Source organism: Patella vulgata, chromosome 7 (assembly GCF_932274485.2).
Source record: "Patella vulgata chromosome 7, xgPatVulg1.2, whole genome shotgun sequence".
Classification (NCBI taxonomy): Eukaryota; Metazoa; Mollusca; class Gastropoda; family Patellidae; genus Patella; species Patella vulgata.
This window is the reverse complement of record NC_065885.2, coordinates 48,846,039-48,862,575: the sequence shown is the minus strand read 5'-3', so window position 1 is coordinate 48,862,575 and position 16,537 is coordinate 48,846,039. Positions and strand designations below refer to the sequence as shown.

At 36.5% G+C, this 16,537-nt stretch overlaps 1 protein-coding gene across 1 annotated transcript in view; it reads left to right on the top strand.

Annotated features, from left to right (window-relative positions):
• The window catches only part of LOC126826695 (hepatocyte growth factor receptor), a 37,029-nt gene extending 23,138 nt beyond the window's left edge, over positions 1 to 13,891 (top strand). Inside the window, exons 15-18 of the mRNA XM_050555701.2 lie at positions 155 to 264; positions 4,076 to 4,238; positions 6,997 to 7,133; positions 7,973 to 13,891. Of these exons, the coding sequence (XP_050411658.1) occupies positions 155 to 264; positions 4,076 to 4,238; positions 6,997 to 7,133; positions 7,973 to 8,216 (654 nt within the window). The 3' untranslated portion in view covers positions 8,217 to 13,891. The remainder of the gene's footprint in view (positions 1 to 154; positions 265 to 4,075; positions 4,239 to 6,996; positions 7,134 to 7,972) is intronic.
• The last annotated feature ends 2,646 nt before the right edge of the window (positions 13,892 to 16,537 follow it).

Genomic DNA, 16,537 nt, shown 5'->3' with positions numbered 1-16,537 from the left:
ATTTAATGTCTGGCTGTTTGTTTTATTTGCTTTTCATTTTTATTACTAGAATTAACTGGGGTTTATTTATTTTTTATAATTTTGTTTTATTTGCTTTTTTTTAAAGTTTTGCTTATTTTTATTTTTGGTTTGTTATTGGTGTGTTTTATTTCAGAACCCCACAATTAAAGATCTAATACTGTTCGGTATAGATATAGCTAAGGGAATGGAATATTTAGCTGGCCTTAAGTTTGTTCATAGAGATTTAGCTGCCAGAAACTGCATGTAAGATTATTAACAATATAACACCCATTGTTTATTTTAATGGTTTCCCCAAAGAGTATAAAAATAAAATAAATAAATCTTTTACTCATGACAGAAATAAATTTTTCTTTCATAATTTCCTATCTAAAAATATTTGTTTACAAAATGACATACTAGTCTTTAAGGCTTTTAATTGTTATACGCCCACATTTTCATGTGGATGTATATTGTCGTCACCCCTGTCTGTCCACAATTTGCATGTGGACACTCTACAGGTCAAAATTTTTATCCAATTTTGACGAAACATGAAATATAGGTTTATCTCCGAAAGATCTTGGTTCCTTTCGATATTGTCATGTATCGGATCGTATCTTCATGGATTATGGTCCCTGATTGTATGAAAAATCACGTTTTTAGCTTGTGGACACTCTGCTAGAGGTCAATTTTTTTCCAATTTTGTTGAAACTTGAAATATATGTTTATAATTAATAATCTCGGTTAATTTCGTTATTGACTCATATCGGTTCAAAAAATCACATTTTTAGCGTGTGGTTCCTCTAGAGGTCACAATTTTTATCTGATTTAAAAAAAAAACATTTGAATCTGTCAGAGTTACACCATAATGATGGTCGAAATTGAATTTCGTGAAAATCGGACCGAAACTGCCAGACAAAATGGTCACTCCCTATATGCAAATAGTGTTAAAGTATGTAATATCAAGGTTGTGGACCCTCTAGAGATAACAATTTTTATCTGATTTTGATGAAACTCAAAACATGTGTTTATATCCCAAAGATCTCGGTTTCTTTTGATATTTGCGCATAACGAACCGTAAGTTCCTGGATTATGTCCCCAGATTGTAAGAAAAAAATTGCGATTTTAGCTTGTGGAACCACTAGAGGTCACAATTTTTATCCGATTTTAAAAATCGTTTGGATATATCATCGTTACACCTGATGGTGATTGAATTCCAATTTCATAAAAATCGAACCAAAACTGCCTGACGAAATGGCCATTCCTTGAACGCAAATTGTGTAAAGGTATATATTGCCAAGGTGGTGGACCCGCTAGAGGTCACAATTTTTGTCTGATTTTGATGAAACTTAAAATATATGTTTATATCCCAAAGATCTCAGTTCCTCTGGATATTCGCACATATCTGACCATAACTTACTGAATTATGGCCCCTGATTGTACAAAAAAATCACATTTTTAGCTTGTGGAATCTCTAGAGGTCACACTTTTTATCCGATTTTAAAGCCGTTAAATATATCACCGTTACACCATAATGAAGGTTGAGTTCAAATTTTGGGGAAAATAAAAACGGCTCCTTGTGCATATTGTGTAAAAGTATTAATACGGAGGTTGTGGACCCTCTAAAGGTCACAATTTTTATACGCCCACATTTTCATGTGGACGTATATTGTCGTCGCCCCTGTCCGTCCGTCCACAATTTGTTTGTGGACTCTCTACAGGTCACAATTCTTGTCCGATTTTGACGAAACTTGAAATATAGGTTTATGCCCAAAAGATCTTGGCTGCTTTCGATATTGGCATGTATCGGATCGAAACTTCATGGATTATGGCCCCTGTTTGTACGAAAAATCACGTTATTAGCTTGTGGACCCTATAGAGGTCACAATTTTTATCCGATTTTGTTGAAACTTGAAATGTAAGTTTATAACCCAAAGATCTCAGTTCCTCTCTATATTCGCGCATATCGGACTGTACCTTCCTGAATTATGGCCCCTGATTGTATGAAAAATCACGTTTTTAGCTTGTGGACCCTATAAAGGTCATAATTTTTATCCGATTTAATAAAAACGTATTATTATATCACCGATACACCCTAGGGACGGCTGAGTTCAAATTTCGTGAAAATCGACCCAAAATTGACAGACAAAATGGCCACCGTTCGTTCTCAAATAGCGTAAAAATATGGTATATCAAGGTTGTGGACCCTATAGAGGTCACAATTTTTATCCGATTTTTTTAAAACTTGAAATATAAGTTAATAACCCAAAGATCTCGGTTCCTTTCGATATTCGCGCATATTGGACCATAACTTCCTGAATTATGGCCCCTGATTGTACGAAAAATCGCGTTTTTAGCTTGTGGACCCTATAGAGGTCATAATTTTTATCCGATTTAAAAAAACATATTATTATATCACCGTTACACCCTAAGGACGACTGAGTTCGAATTTCGTAAAAATCGGCCCAAAATTGACAGACAAAATGGCCGCCATTCGTTCTCAAATAGTGTAAAAATATGGTATATCAAGGTTGTGGACCCTATAGAGGTCACAATTTTTATCCGATTTTGTTGAAACTTGAAATGTAAGTTTATAACCCAAAGATCTCGGTTCCTCTCGATATTCGCGCATATCAGACCGTAACTTCCTGAAGTATGGCCCCGGATTGTATGAAAAATTGCGTTTTTAGCTTGTGGACCCTGTAGAGGTCATAATTTTTATCCGATTTAAAAAAACGTATTATTATATCACTGTTACACCCTAAGAATTGCTGAGTTCGAATTTTGTGAAAATCGGCCTAAAATTGACAGACAAAATGGCCGCCCTTCGTTCTCAAATAGCGTAAAAATATGGTATATCAAGGTTGTGGACCCCATAGAGGTCACAATTTTTATCCGATTTTGTTGAAACTTGAAATGTAAGTTTATAACCCACAGATCTCGGTTCCTTTCGATATTCGCGCATATCGGACTGTAACTTCCTGAATTATGGCCCCTGATTGTACGAAAAATCGCGTTTTTAGCGGTCATAATTTTATCCGATTTAAAAAAACGTATTATTATATCACTGTTACACCCTAAGGAGAACTGAGTTCAATTTTCGGGAAAATCGGCCCAAATTGACAGACAAAATGGCCATCGTTCGTTCTCAAATAGCATAAAAATATGGTATATCAAGGTTGTGGACCCTATAGAGGTCGCGGTTTTTATCCGATTTTGTTGAAACTTGAAATGTAAGTTTATAACACAAAGATCTCAGTTCCTTTCGATATTCTCGCATATCGAATTGTAATTTCCTGAATTATGGCCCTTGATTGTAGGAAAAATCACTTTCTTGTTAGCTTGTTCTCTATCCATCTCTCGAAAATGTGGGCGTTTCCTGCCTGGCAGCCGCTGGTTGTCCGATTTTGATGAAACTTATGTTTATATCCCAAAGATCTCGGTTCATTTCAATATTAGCACATTTCGGACCATAACTTCCTGGATTATGGTCCCTGATTGTAGAAAAATCACAGGGTTTTTTTTTTTTTAGCTTGTTCTCTATCCATCTCTTGCAAAATATTGGTGTATCTTGCTTGGCAACCGCTGGTTTTAGACTTGTCTTGGAAACATAATATTTCACTGGTAATTTAGAAACAATGGATTTGCATTTTTAAAATAGATTTAAAGTTGCATTGCCGAATTTAGTGATGTGCTTGCGATGGTTTAATTTCAGAAGCCAATGAATGTATCACAAAAAAACAAAACAAATATAAACATTAAACTAAAATATTTTTTATAGTACTAACCGGCATAATTCCTATTCAATTCAGATTTAAACTTCTAAATATTGTCTATGGCTCAGTAAATTTTTTATTGCCAACATGGAGAACTACTATATAATGTGGATATACAATTTGAATAGATTGATAAATTCTCTAACCTGTATTATAATTTTGAGTGATTTCTCCTATAGACTGTATGATCACGTGTGTCTCAAAAATTCTGAAGGTCTCTTAGTTGTCTTGGTATAAGATTATAACATTGTCTATAAACTTTTTGTAGTCTATTTTATTTGATTTAACTTATCATTACGAAGGTTGGATCAAGATTTCCGAGCAAAGGTGGCTGATTTTGGCTTAGCGAGAGATATCTATGAAAAAGATTATTACAGTTCAGACAATAAAAAAACGAAATTACCAGTAAAATGGATGGCAATGGAAAGTTTGGAAAAAGGAACGTACAGTGCTAAATCAGATGTGGTGAGTTAAATAATTTTATTATACGCTCACATTTTCATGTGGACGTATATTGTCGTCGCCCCTGTCAGTCCGTCCACAATTGTTTGTGGACACTCTACATGTCACAATTCTTATCCGATTTTGACAAAACTTGATATATAGGTTTATCTCCAAAAGATCTTGGCTGCTTTCGATATTGGCATGTATCGGATCAAAACTTCATGGATTATGGCCCCTATTTGTACGAAAAATCACATTTTTAGCTTGTGGACTCTATAGAGGTCACAATTTTTATCCGATTTTGTTGAAACTTGAAATGTAAGTTTATAACCCACAGATCTCGGTTCCTTTCGATATTCGCGCATATCGGATCGTAACTTCCTGAATTATGGCCCCTGATTGTACGAAAAATCGCGTTTTTAGCTTGTGGACCCTATAGAGGTCATCATTTTTATCCGATTTAAAAAAAACGTATTATTATATAACCAATACACGGCTGAGTTCGAATTTCGTGAAAATCAGACAAAATGGCCGCCCTTCGTTCTCAAATAGCGTTAAAATGGTATATCAAGGTTGTGGACCCTATGGAGGTCACAATTTTAATCCGATTTTATTTAAACTTGAAATGTAAGTTTATAACCCAAAGATCTTGGTTCCTTTCGATGTTCGTGCATATCGGACAGTAACTTCCTGAATTATGGCCCCTGATTGTACGAAAAATCGCATTTTTAGCTTGTGGACCCTATAGAGGTCATAATTTTTATCCGATTTTAAAAACCGTATTATTATATCACCGTTACAGCCTTAGGACGGCTGAGTTTGATTTTCGTGAAAATTGGCCCAAAATTGACAGACAAAATGGCCGCCGTTCGTTTTCAAATAGCGTAAAAATATGGTATGTCAAGGTTGTGGACCGGAAGTGGTAGAGTAACGCCACCTGACCTATGTTACTCCCCGGTCCGAGCTACCCCTATACCCCAAATTTCAGACTCGGGGCAGACCTTGTGTAGCCGCCAACCCCGAACAGACAGACAGACAAACGACAGTCACAAATATATATATATATAGAAGATAGATCAATGTTGTGGATCCAATGGAGGTCACAATTTTTATCCGATTTTGTTGAAACTTGAAATGTAAGTTTATAACCCAAAGATCTCGGTTCCTGTCGATATTCGCGCATATCGGACTGTAACTTCCTGAATTATGGCCCCTGATTGTACGAAAATCGCGTTTTTAGCTTGTGGACCCGGTAGAGGTCAAATTTTTTATCCGATTTAAAAAAACGTATTATTATATCACCATTACACCATAAGGACGGCTGAGTTCGAATTTCGTGAAAATCGTCTCAAAACTGAGACGAAATGGCCGCCCTTCGTTCTCAAATAGCGTAAAAATATGGTATACTAGCAGGATACCGGGCTTCGCTCGGGGGTCATAACTCCGAAACCGGAAGTAATAGACTAACGCCACCTGGCCTATGTTACTCCCCGGTCCGAGCTACCCCTATACCCCAAATTTCAGACTCGGGGCAGACCTAGTGTAGCCGCCAACCCCGAACAGACCGGCTTCGCTCGGGGGTCATAACTCCGAAACCGGAAGTGGTAGACTAACGCCACCTGGCCTATATTACTCTTGGTCTGAGCTACCCCTATACCCCAAATTTCAGACTCGGGGCAGACCTAGTGTAGCCGCCAACCCCTAACAGACAGACTTCGCTTGGGGGTCATAACTCCGAAACCGGAAGTGGTAGACTAACGCCACCTGGCCTATGTTACTCCCGGTCCGAGCTACCCCTATACCCCAAATTTCAGACTCGGGGCAGATGTAGCCGCCAACCCCGAACAGACAGACTTCGCTCGGGGGTCATAACTCCGAAACCGGAAGTGGTAGAGTAACGCCACCTGACCTATGTTACTCCCCGGTCCGAGCTACCCCTATACCCAAAATTTCAGACTCGGGGCAGACCTTGTTTAGACGCCAACCCCGAACAGACAGACAGACAGACAAACGACAGTCACAAATATATATATAGAAGATAGATCAATGTTGTGGATCCAATGGAGGTCACAATTTTTATCCGATTTTGTTGAAACTTGAAATGTAAGTTTATAACCCAAAGATCTCGGTTCCTTTTGATATTTGCGCATATCGAATTGTAATTTCCTGAATTATGGCCCTTGATTGTGGGAAAAATCACTTTCTTTTTAGCTTGTTCTCTACCCATCTCTCGAAAATGTGGGCGTATCCTGCCTGGCAGCCGCTGGTATTAAATACAAATCAATGACAAACAGGATTTATTGTCTTAATAAAGATTCAGAATTAGCAGTCTTGTTGTAATATTAATTATAACCTTGGCTACTAGAATTAAATTAGTACAATTTTTCCATTGATATTATTATTATTAAAGGCATATCGTACTTGAGAGTTTATGCTTGAAAATTAAATCATATATTATTTTCTATAAATTTGATTAAATGTAATTGAAATCATACCATGCCTAAAAATGTTAAAAGCACCGGTTGTTAGTAAAATAATGGTGGTTTTATTATATACTCGAATTAATACATGCACACTCCTAATTGATTGTGTGACTGACTACTCATTTTCTGTAGGACTGCCTTAAATACACCCCATTTATTTTAAGGCATTTGAAAGATAAACATACTAGACATAATGACCAGAAAAAAGCGATATTATTCAAGATAGACTGCACAGGGGCATGTCAATATGATTATACTTAATTACAATAAGTGAACTATTTTGTATTTTATTATAGTGGTCGTTTGGTGTAGTTTTATGGGAGTTGATGACAAGGGGAGTTAATCCGTATCCCGAGGTAGATAACTGGGATGTTATACGTTATTTAAAGGCTGGAAGAAGAATGGCTCAACCCCAATACTGTCCTGATCCTTTGTAAGTAACATTTATTGTTATATTTATGAACCTATTGATAATTCAAAGACAGTTTCATCACAATTCATGACCAAGAGTTCACAAGGAAGGGAGACTGATAATAATATTAGTATTATATCATTTAGATTGGAAATAGAGTAATAAATTAATCCCTGAGCAACAAACTTGACAAATCTGAATAAAGTAAAGTACGTTTTAATCCAAAACAGGTTTCTGGCTACAGTCTTTCATCAACTATAGCTCAAAATGTGTCCTGGATTAAACCACTTTACTTTATACAGTCTTGTCAAGTTTGTTACACAGAGATTAATTTATTTAGATTATTTACCAGGATTTTTACCTGCTCTTCCCCGACTGTAACACTGAGATCTAGACTTACTTGTACTGTAACAGGGATTCTTTCACCCTTCTACCACTTCCAGACTATAACAAGTCCCCAAATTGCACATTATAGAAGTGCCTTGATTATCATAGCTATATTTTTGCAGAAATTAAGGTGGCAACTGATTGTCATGTTTATAAATTGCAAGACACCTATACAATTGAACAGTAAAATTTCTTAAATGTATGGCCCTGTTAAGAAAATGTAGTGATCATTTCCAAATGGTTTTGGTTTGAAAATTTAAGACTTGGTAATTGGGCTATTTTTTCCACACGTTGGTGTTTGATTTTCTTACTTAAACCGACCTTTATCAAAGTATATCCTGAGAGATCTGGGCTTGCTTCTAATAATTACTAAATCATTAGCACAATAAAATAAAATTATCATATTTACTGTAGACTCAATCTTACGCTTGCACAAATAAAAAAAAGAATTCCTGTCTTTAACTTTATTTCAGGTTTGAGATCATGAGACAATGTTGGAATGCAAATCCACAAGATCGACCTGCTTTTAGTGATCTTGTGAATGAAATTAGTAATATGATACAAAAACTAGAACACAAAACAGGTCCACAGAAACGAAATATTGAAAGTACTTATGTTAATGTTGATACAAGTGCTGAATGTCATTATGATGAAACAGATAAATTAATGTCTGGGGCTACAGGGGGAGCCATTGGTGGATCATCATCAGAAGTCTAACAACCACAATTTATTTTATAAAGTATTATAATTTTTACATGTTACTTTAGTATTGTCTTAGAAATGTTAAATTTAATGTTATTAATAGTGTACCAGTAGTATACAATCTAGACTCTTTAAGAAATTGATTTTTAATGTGTAACTTTCATTATGTTTGCAATAAATCATCAGGAATTATATACGCATTTCATTAGAAATAGACACATTATTCTGGTATGAATCCAAGACCTCTTCCCCAAAACAGGATATACCCCATGACTGATTTTTAGGGGAAAAAAATCTGGCAGTTTATTATTACTATGTTTGTTTGAGAGAGAGATAAAGATGGCAGTGTCAGACCAATATAAACTTAAAATATTTCCCAATTTTTCCATGAAAAAATCAAATTTGTGTCTTACAAGCAAATCATAGGTATCTATGGAATTTAAAGGTGATTCTATTTCCGAGATATCTGTACTGTATAGAATTATAAATTATTCACTTCCACTCCTTATCTCAGCCATGAATGTTTAGCCTAATAAATGTGGATCATAGGTTGGTTGAAAGTGCTTTTTGTACATTTTTATACACCCACATTTTCATGTGGACGTATTATGCCGTCGCCCCTGTTTGTCCATCCGTCAATAATTTGTTTGTGAACACTCAACAGGTCACAATTTTTATCTGATTACGACGAAACTTAAAATATAGGTCTGTCTCTCAAAGATCTCGGTTCCTTTCGATATTGGCATATATCGGACGATAGCTTCATGGATTATGGCCCCTGATTGTAAGAAAAATCACATTTTTAGCTTCTGAACACTCTAGAGGTCACAATTTTCATCTGATTTTGATGAAACTTAAAATGCATGTTTATAACCCAATGATCTTGGTTCCTTTCAATATTTGCACATATCGGATCATAACTTCCTGAATTATGGCCCTTGATTATACGAAAAATCGTGTTTTTAGTTTGTGGTCCCTCTTGAGGTCACAATTTTTATCCGATTGAAAAAAACATTTGAATATTTCACCGTTACACCCTAATGATGGCTAAGTTAGAATTTCGTGAAAATCGGACCAAAACTGCCGGACAAAATGGCCACCCCTCTTACGCAAATAGTGTAAATATATCAAGGTTGTCGACCCTCTAGAAGTCACAATGTTGATCCGATTTTGATGAAACTTGAAATATATCTTTATAACCCAAAGATCTTGGTTCTTGTATGTATGCGTGCATATCGTACCATAACTTCCTGAATTATGGCCCTTGATTTTACGAAAAAATCACTTTTTGTTTAGCTTGTTCTCTATCCATCTCTTGCAAAATGTGGACTTATCCTGTCTGGCAGCCGCTGGTTTTTTATAGAAATATTTTTATATTTATTTATCTTGAGAAATATGACATTCTGCATTACATGTGAAGGTTTTTGTACTTTATGTGTGTGTCGCCTACAGACCGCAATTCTTAACTGATTGTCTTGAAACTTTACATACTTACTCCTTATACCCTAAGGATGTTCCCTATTTTTTTTGGTGCATGCCCATTGCCCAACCCCCATGGGCAGAGCCACACCCTTTTTTTTGTATTTCTTTGTTTGTCGTCTACAGGTCGCATTTCTTATCGAATCCACTTCAAACTTTGCATATTTATTCCTTATACCCTAAGGATCATCACTATTGTTTTTGGTACATGCGGATGGCTGAATGGTTAGCGTGCGCGCGCTGTATCATAAAGTCTGTCATTGAGTCGACTGGCGTGGTTTCGAATCAACGGTGTACGTGACAAGGAGTAGGGTCGCCTGTCCAACCTTGTGGGTTTTCTCTGGGTCCTTCGGTTTCCTCCTACTGCTAAAGACCCCTATGTGCAAGCGAATAATTGAAATAAAATCAAAAAACCATATGTTAGTCCCGAAATGACCTAGTTTGAGTCGAGTGGACGTTAAACCCCATTTCTCTCTCTCTCTCCAACCCCCAGGGGCAGAGCCACGCCCATTTTCTTTTTGGGTGTCTGTATGTTGCCTACAGGGCGCAATGCTTGACTTATCGTCTTGAAACTTTACATACTTATTCCATATACCTTAAGGATGATCCCTACTGATTTTGGTGCATGCCCGACCCCCAGTGGCAGAGCCACGCCAATATTTTGTATTTTTTGGGCATCGACAGGCTGCATTTCTTAACCACTCATCTTGAAATTTTGCATACTTATTCTTTGTACCCTAAGGAACAGCCCTATCGTTTTGGGTGCACGCCCAACTCCCAGGGGCAGAGCCACGCCCATTTTCTTTTTGTGTGTCTGTGTATCGCCTACAGGCCACAATTATTAATCAATCGTCTTGAAAAAAATTGCGTATGAATTCCTTATACCCTAAGGATGACCCCCTATTGTTTTTGGTGCATGCCCGTCCCCCAGTGGCAGAGCCACACCCATTTCTTGTATTTATTTGTTTGTCATCTACAGACCAAATTTCTTAACATATTACCTTGAAACTTTGCATACTTATTCCTTCTATCCTAAGGAACATCCCTATATTTTTTGGTGAATGCCCAATCCCCAGGGGCAGAGGCACGCACATTTTCTTTTTGTGTGTCATTGTGTCACTTACAGCATGCAATGCTTAATCAGTCATCTTGAAAACTGTTTTATACTTATTCCTTATACCCTAAGGCTGACCTCTATTATTTTTGGTGCTTGCCCGACCCCCAGGGACAGAGCCACGCCCATGTTTGTGTGTCTTGTGTTTCGCCTACAGGCCACAATTCTTAACAGATCCTTTTGAAACTTTGCATACCTATTTCTTATACCCTAAGCATGACAACTGCATGTCCCAACCACCATGCCCATATTTTTGTGTTTATCGTTTACAGGCCGCAATTCTGAATGGATCAACTTGGTACTTGGCATATGTATTCCTTATAACCTAAGGACGTCAATTATGGATTTTGGTGAATGCCCTGACCCCCAGGGGCGAAGGCCACAATACTGAATGGATTATCTTGGAACTTGGTATACTTATTCCTTATACCCTAAGGACGGCAACTATTGATGTTGTCATTTCAATAACAGGGTGGTGCCTATTTATATTGTTCCATATTCAACCCCCAGGGGCAGAGCCACATCCGATTTTTGTACTTATCATCTACAGGCTGCAATTCTGAATGGAACGTCTTGGAACTTTGCATATTTATCCCTTATACCGTAAAGACAGCAACTATTTATTTTGGTACATGCCCCGACTTCCTGGAGCAGTATAATACCCACTTTTTTTTGTCTGTAAATTTGGAAAAACAAACCCAACGCCTAGCCTTCTTTGCCTCTTGTCATATTACGGCCATTTCATATTTCATTCTCTTCATTTTAAAAAGTACCATATCAATCAAAGCTGGAATGTGGACGTATATTGCAGCGTTAGCGATGCTCTTGGAATTATTCTTAACCACATTGGTTGATTCGCAGTTTTGAATGGGAAAACTTGGAGATGACATTTTGAAGTAACCCTCAGACCCAGTCCCAAAAAATTAGTGCTCAGTATTTTAAATATTATGCGTCGATATCTAAAATTGTTTCAGGGCATGGGGCTTGCTCCATTATGACATCATTCTTTCACTCTGCTGCAGTCTTATACTATCACAAAACAGGCAGAATTGACAGGCAGATGTCTAGATTCTGTCCAATTTCTGATCCTTGCGTTCATAAGAATTTGCTCTCAGCTATGACCTCAAATGCCAGGTAATTGACTTAAATTTTCACAATTTTATTGGGGAGATCCCCCAAAACCCCCCTTGTGTTACTTGCCCCTATGGCACTCACAGGATGCCTTTGGTATGTTTAGCAGAGAGAAATAGTAAGCTAGCATAAATGTTTAATCTATAGAATTTTAACATTTGAGATCTAATCATGGTTCAAAAAGCTGAAATAAATGCCAAGATGACCCATAAACAAAGTCCCTTTTCTTCCTGAACAATTTCAAATTTGACCAAATATAATGATTTTAAAAACATGACAAGGAAATGATATAAATATATTTTGCTAATTTAATTTGCTTTTGTATGTTATTATTTAATTAATATTACGATACGATATTATATTATATTATATTGTCTATTATATTCTCTTATACATATAAGTTTAAGTCAACTAGCTTTAGCTTTAATTTTAATCATTTAATAAACCCACATATATTATATTAATTCTAGTTTTTATTGGATTTCGCAAATAGAACCATATCACCAGATTTAAATATTCAGTTCTGTAAGTCTCAACACGCCAGATTGTTCACATATTTCTTAAAGTTAAAAATATGTGATTATATTTTAATACCATGATATCTTTCAGTTGAGATGTTTCATCATACACTCTCTTATTATAAAGAGTTGTAACAAGTTAGTATAGGTGAATAGATTTGAGTTGAAAAACTACATGTTTTGTGTATGTAAAATCTAAGAATAAAGTCCCAATTTATCCTCCATACTTTCATATAGGTGTATACGAATTTTCCTACTTCTGTTCCTCATTTATATTCACTGTTTTGGTAAAATATGATAGTAATTCATTTTAATTCATTTAATACTCAGCAAATCTTTTGATGGTCTCCAGAATATCCTGTGTATTCATAATTACATGTAGTTTACATGTTATAGTGTACATTTATATCATGATGTCGATAAAAATTATTTGAAATATTAACATTTCTGAATATGAAATGGTGCTAATCATAATGGCTTTTACAAATTATTGAATTAATTAAATGATTATTTCTACACTGATGCTCCTATTGTAAAATATGGTGTAATCAGACCCATGGTCTTAAGAGACAGACATTTTAATGTGGTATTATTTTGTGACTCGTTTCATCTGTCTGTCTAAATTGTTTAAAAGAAGTTAGCAACAGAGCGCTAACTATCATAATGTTACGTTGTTAACATTAGTAAGATGAAGAAAGTTGTTAAATTTAAATTAATATATGACCGAGATCGGTCCTTGTTCATTTTATGGAATGCGCAGTCTATTTTACAATAGGGACTGAAGTTATCTCCCCTTGTAGGCATTTTTTGCAAAGAATCTTTTAATCTGCTGAAACTTCTGCTGGTTTATTATACTTGTATATAATGTGATTAGTATTATACTCTTTCTACTAAATTTATATTTATATTTATATTCTTTATTCACTGCATGGTTTTAAAAAAATATAGTGCCAATTACATTTGCATTTGATTGTGTTTGCAAAGTCTTAAACTCAATACTACTTATCGTTTATTCAGGAGGAGCCACAGTGACTAAGTAAGTAAGATGCTGACTCGCTAGCCTGGAGGTCGCGGGTTCACTTCCGGTGTTGGCCGAGAAAGTTAATTGGGATTTCCGGCCTGGTTTCCCCTTGTCAGCGGTGCAAAAACCGAGGTCCTGTGTAAAGATTGGCGTGCACGTAAAAGATCCTGTAGCAGATGGAATTCGATATAAGAGTGCACCACTGTCCTGACAAAATTTCCCAAAATAGTACACTGCATGGTGTATGCGCATCTTCATTAGCAGAACAGTAGGACATTAAACCCCAGTTTGGCAGACTCCACCATTGCTCCATTATTACCCGAAAGTTATTCTCAATTTTATAAATATTAATTACATGTTATTATATACTTATGTTGTATAATTTTCTTAAGCTTACATTTAATAAATCAGTATTCATTTTGTTTAAGATGTGTTTTCATTTCCTAATTATTATTTGTATCACACTTCAACTGTATTAAGACAGGTGTTTTTTTTAGAAGTTTGAGTTTACATGTTACATTAAAGGCATTCTCAATATAAGTTATTCATCCTGTTCGTAAGCAGTATTCAGAAATTACTTTGATATATTGTTTCGAAAAAATTGTTGGTAGATAAAATGGGCAATTTGGCCAGTTATCCCTTTTAGCAGTGACTATAGTTTCGTCCGTATCAAACTCTTCAGACCGATTTATCTCACTTGGTGGGGTTCTATATATACTGTTTCGATACAAAGCCGATAATATGCAGAGGAAAAGCCTCCTAAGCACAAAAACCACACCAAAGGATAACAAACGTCCAGTTTTCATAACGGACTATTATCCAACTTCAGTCCACATCAGCAAGATCATCAGGAATAACTGGCACATCCTCCAAAGTTCGAACGATTGCTGGACTGTTTTTCCAAAACCCGTCCCTGATTTTCAGACGTGGTTTCCCCTTGTCAGTGGTGCAGAACGGAGGGCCTGACAAGGACAGCTGTCTAGTCCTCCGGATGAGACGGAAAACCGAGGTCCCGTGTATACATTGGAATGCACGTAAAAGATCCCTTGGCAGTTGGAATTTGATATAAGAGTAGGCGATAGTGCCGCTGCCCGGGCAAAATTTCCCTCAAATCACACTGTATGACGTATGCCCATCTTCATTAGCCCAGTATAGGAGCAGAACAGTAGGACGTTAAACCCCATTTCATTTCCGAAACCCGTCTCTCAAAGATCTTTTAACTTCAGCAACGATCAAGTTATGCCCCTGTTTCTAAAAAACCTTGTGAATGCGATAAAGGCTATATGGATGGGAGCTGCGGTGGCTCAGTGCGTTAAACATTAGCTAACTAACCTGGAGGTCCTGTGTGCGATCCCAGTGTTGGCCTTTCTTGAAAGTTCATCTGAATTTTCAAGCGGGGTTCCCCTTTGTCAGCTGTGCATGACAAGAAGCCTAGCAAGGGACAATGTATACCATAGTCATTCAGATGGCATGAAAAACTGAGGTCCTATGTACACACGTGCACATAAAAGATCCTTTGGCAGTTGGAATTCAATAGATGAGTAGGCCAGAGTACCGCTGTCAGGGCAAAATTTCCCTCATAGCACACTTAATGGCGTATGCCCGTCTTCATTAGCCAAGTCGCAGCAGAACAGTAGGACGTTAAACTTCATTTTATCTTTTTAATGGATCTTTTTCATATTCGGCTTGAAGTATTGGGATCATCGATCCCTATCAATATTCATAATCTGCAGCCTTCTGTTCCTGAGTTATACCCCCGTTTGGGGGGTTGGATGGCTGAATGGTTAGCATGTGCGCGCTGTATCATAAAGTCTGTCATTGAGTCAACTGGCATGGTTTCGATTCCCCGGTTGTGCGTGACAAGGAGTAGAGTCGCCTGTCCAACTTCGTGGTTTTCTCCGGGCCCTCCGGTTTCCTCCCACTGCTAAAGACCCCTACGCTCAAGTAAATTATGGAAATAAAACTGAACCATATGTTAGTCCCGAAATGACCGGTTTGTGTCGGGTGGACGTTAAACCCCATTTCTCTCCTCTCTCTATACCCCTGTTTCCGAAAACCATGTGAATGGGATAGAGGCTATAGGTTTCAACAGATTTCAATCCTAGATCCTTATCAAATTTGCTAAACAGAACACTGTTAGCTTTTCAGGGAATGTAGTTTGTCGACGTGTGGTCTCTTAAGTATCAGAACAGGGCTGGGGTAATTGTAATGGTGATGTAATGTAATCATTACATTTTATAAGTAATGGGCATGTAATGAGTAATGGAAGATGATAAAAGTAATGATGAATGGAAATATAATTAATTACCTTCCAAAAATCATGTAATGGTCAATTACATTTCAATTACATATAAATATTTCCAATATAACTGGCCTCAAGTTTTATTGTACCAAAGAAGTAAATTAAGTGTATCTGACATAAAATCCAATTCATTATAAAAAAAAGATTTATATCATTTTTAGCAAATTATAACAAGCCAAGAGTCAGGCTGATGTCCCCTGCTGAAATAAAAAAAAACAAAACAGATGACACATATTAATTAATTGCACATTTATCTTTTTAAAAAGTATCGAGTAATCAAACACATTATCTATGATTAGTCTAAGCATAAAATGCCCACTATCAAACTCAGGTTTTGGAGTGCTTGGTAGTGAGTGAAACTATACACTAAGTTTCATCAATTTCTATCAGTTAGAATCAAAGTTATCTTGTCCCAAAGCATTGACCAAAGAAATTGCGAGGCTCTGCTTAGCTTTAATGGGATATATTAATCATTGAACTCAGTCAATACATTTGCCTAATGAACATCTATACCTCAATTAAAAGCAGATTGTTATGTTCCAAAGTCTTGACCTATCAAATTGCTTATGTATTGATATAATGAATCTATACTCAGATATTCATCGCTCTCACCCAATTGGAACCTAAGTTATCGTGTTCTAAAGTCTCAACCAATCAAATTGCTTATCTCTGCTTATAGCCTTAGTGGAAAATGCACATGAACGAACTATGTCAAGGCATTCGCCTAATAGACACTTACACCAAGTTTGAACATTCTACCTCAATTAGAAG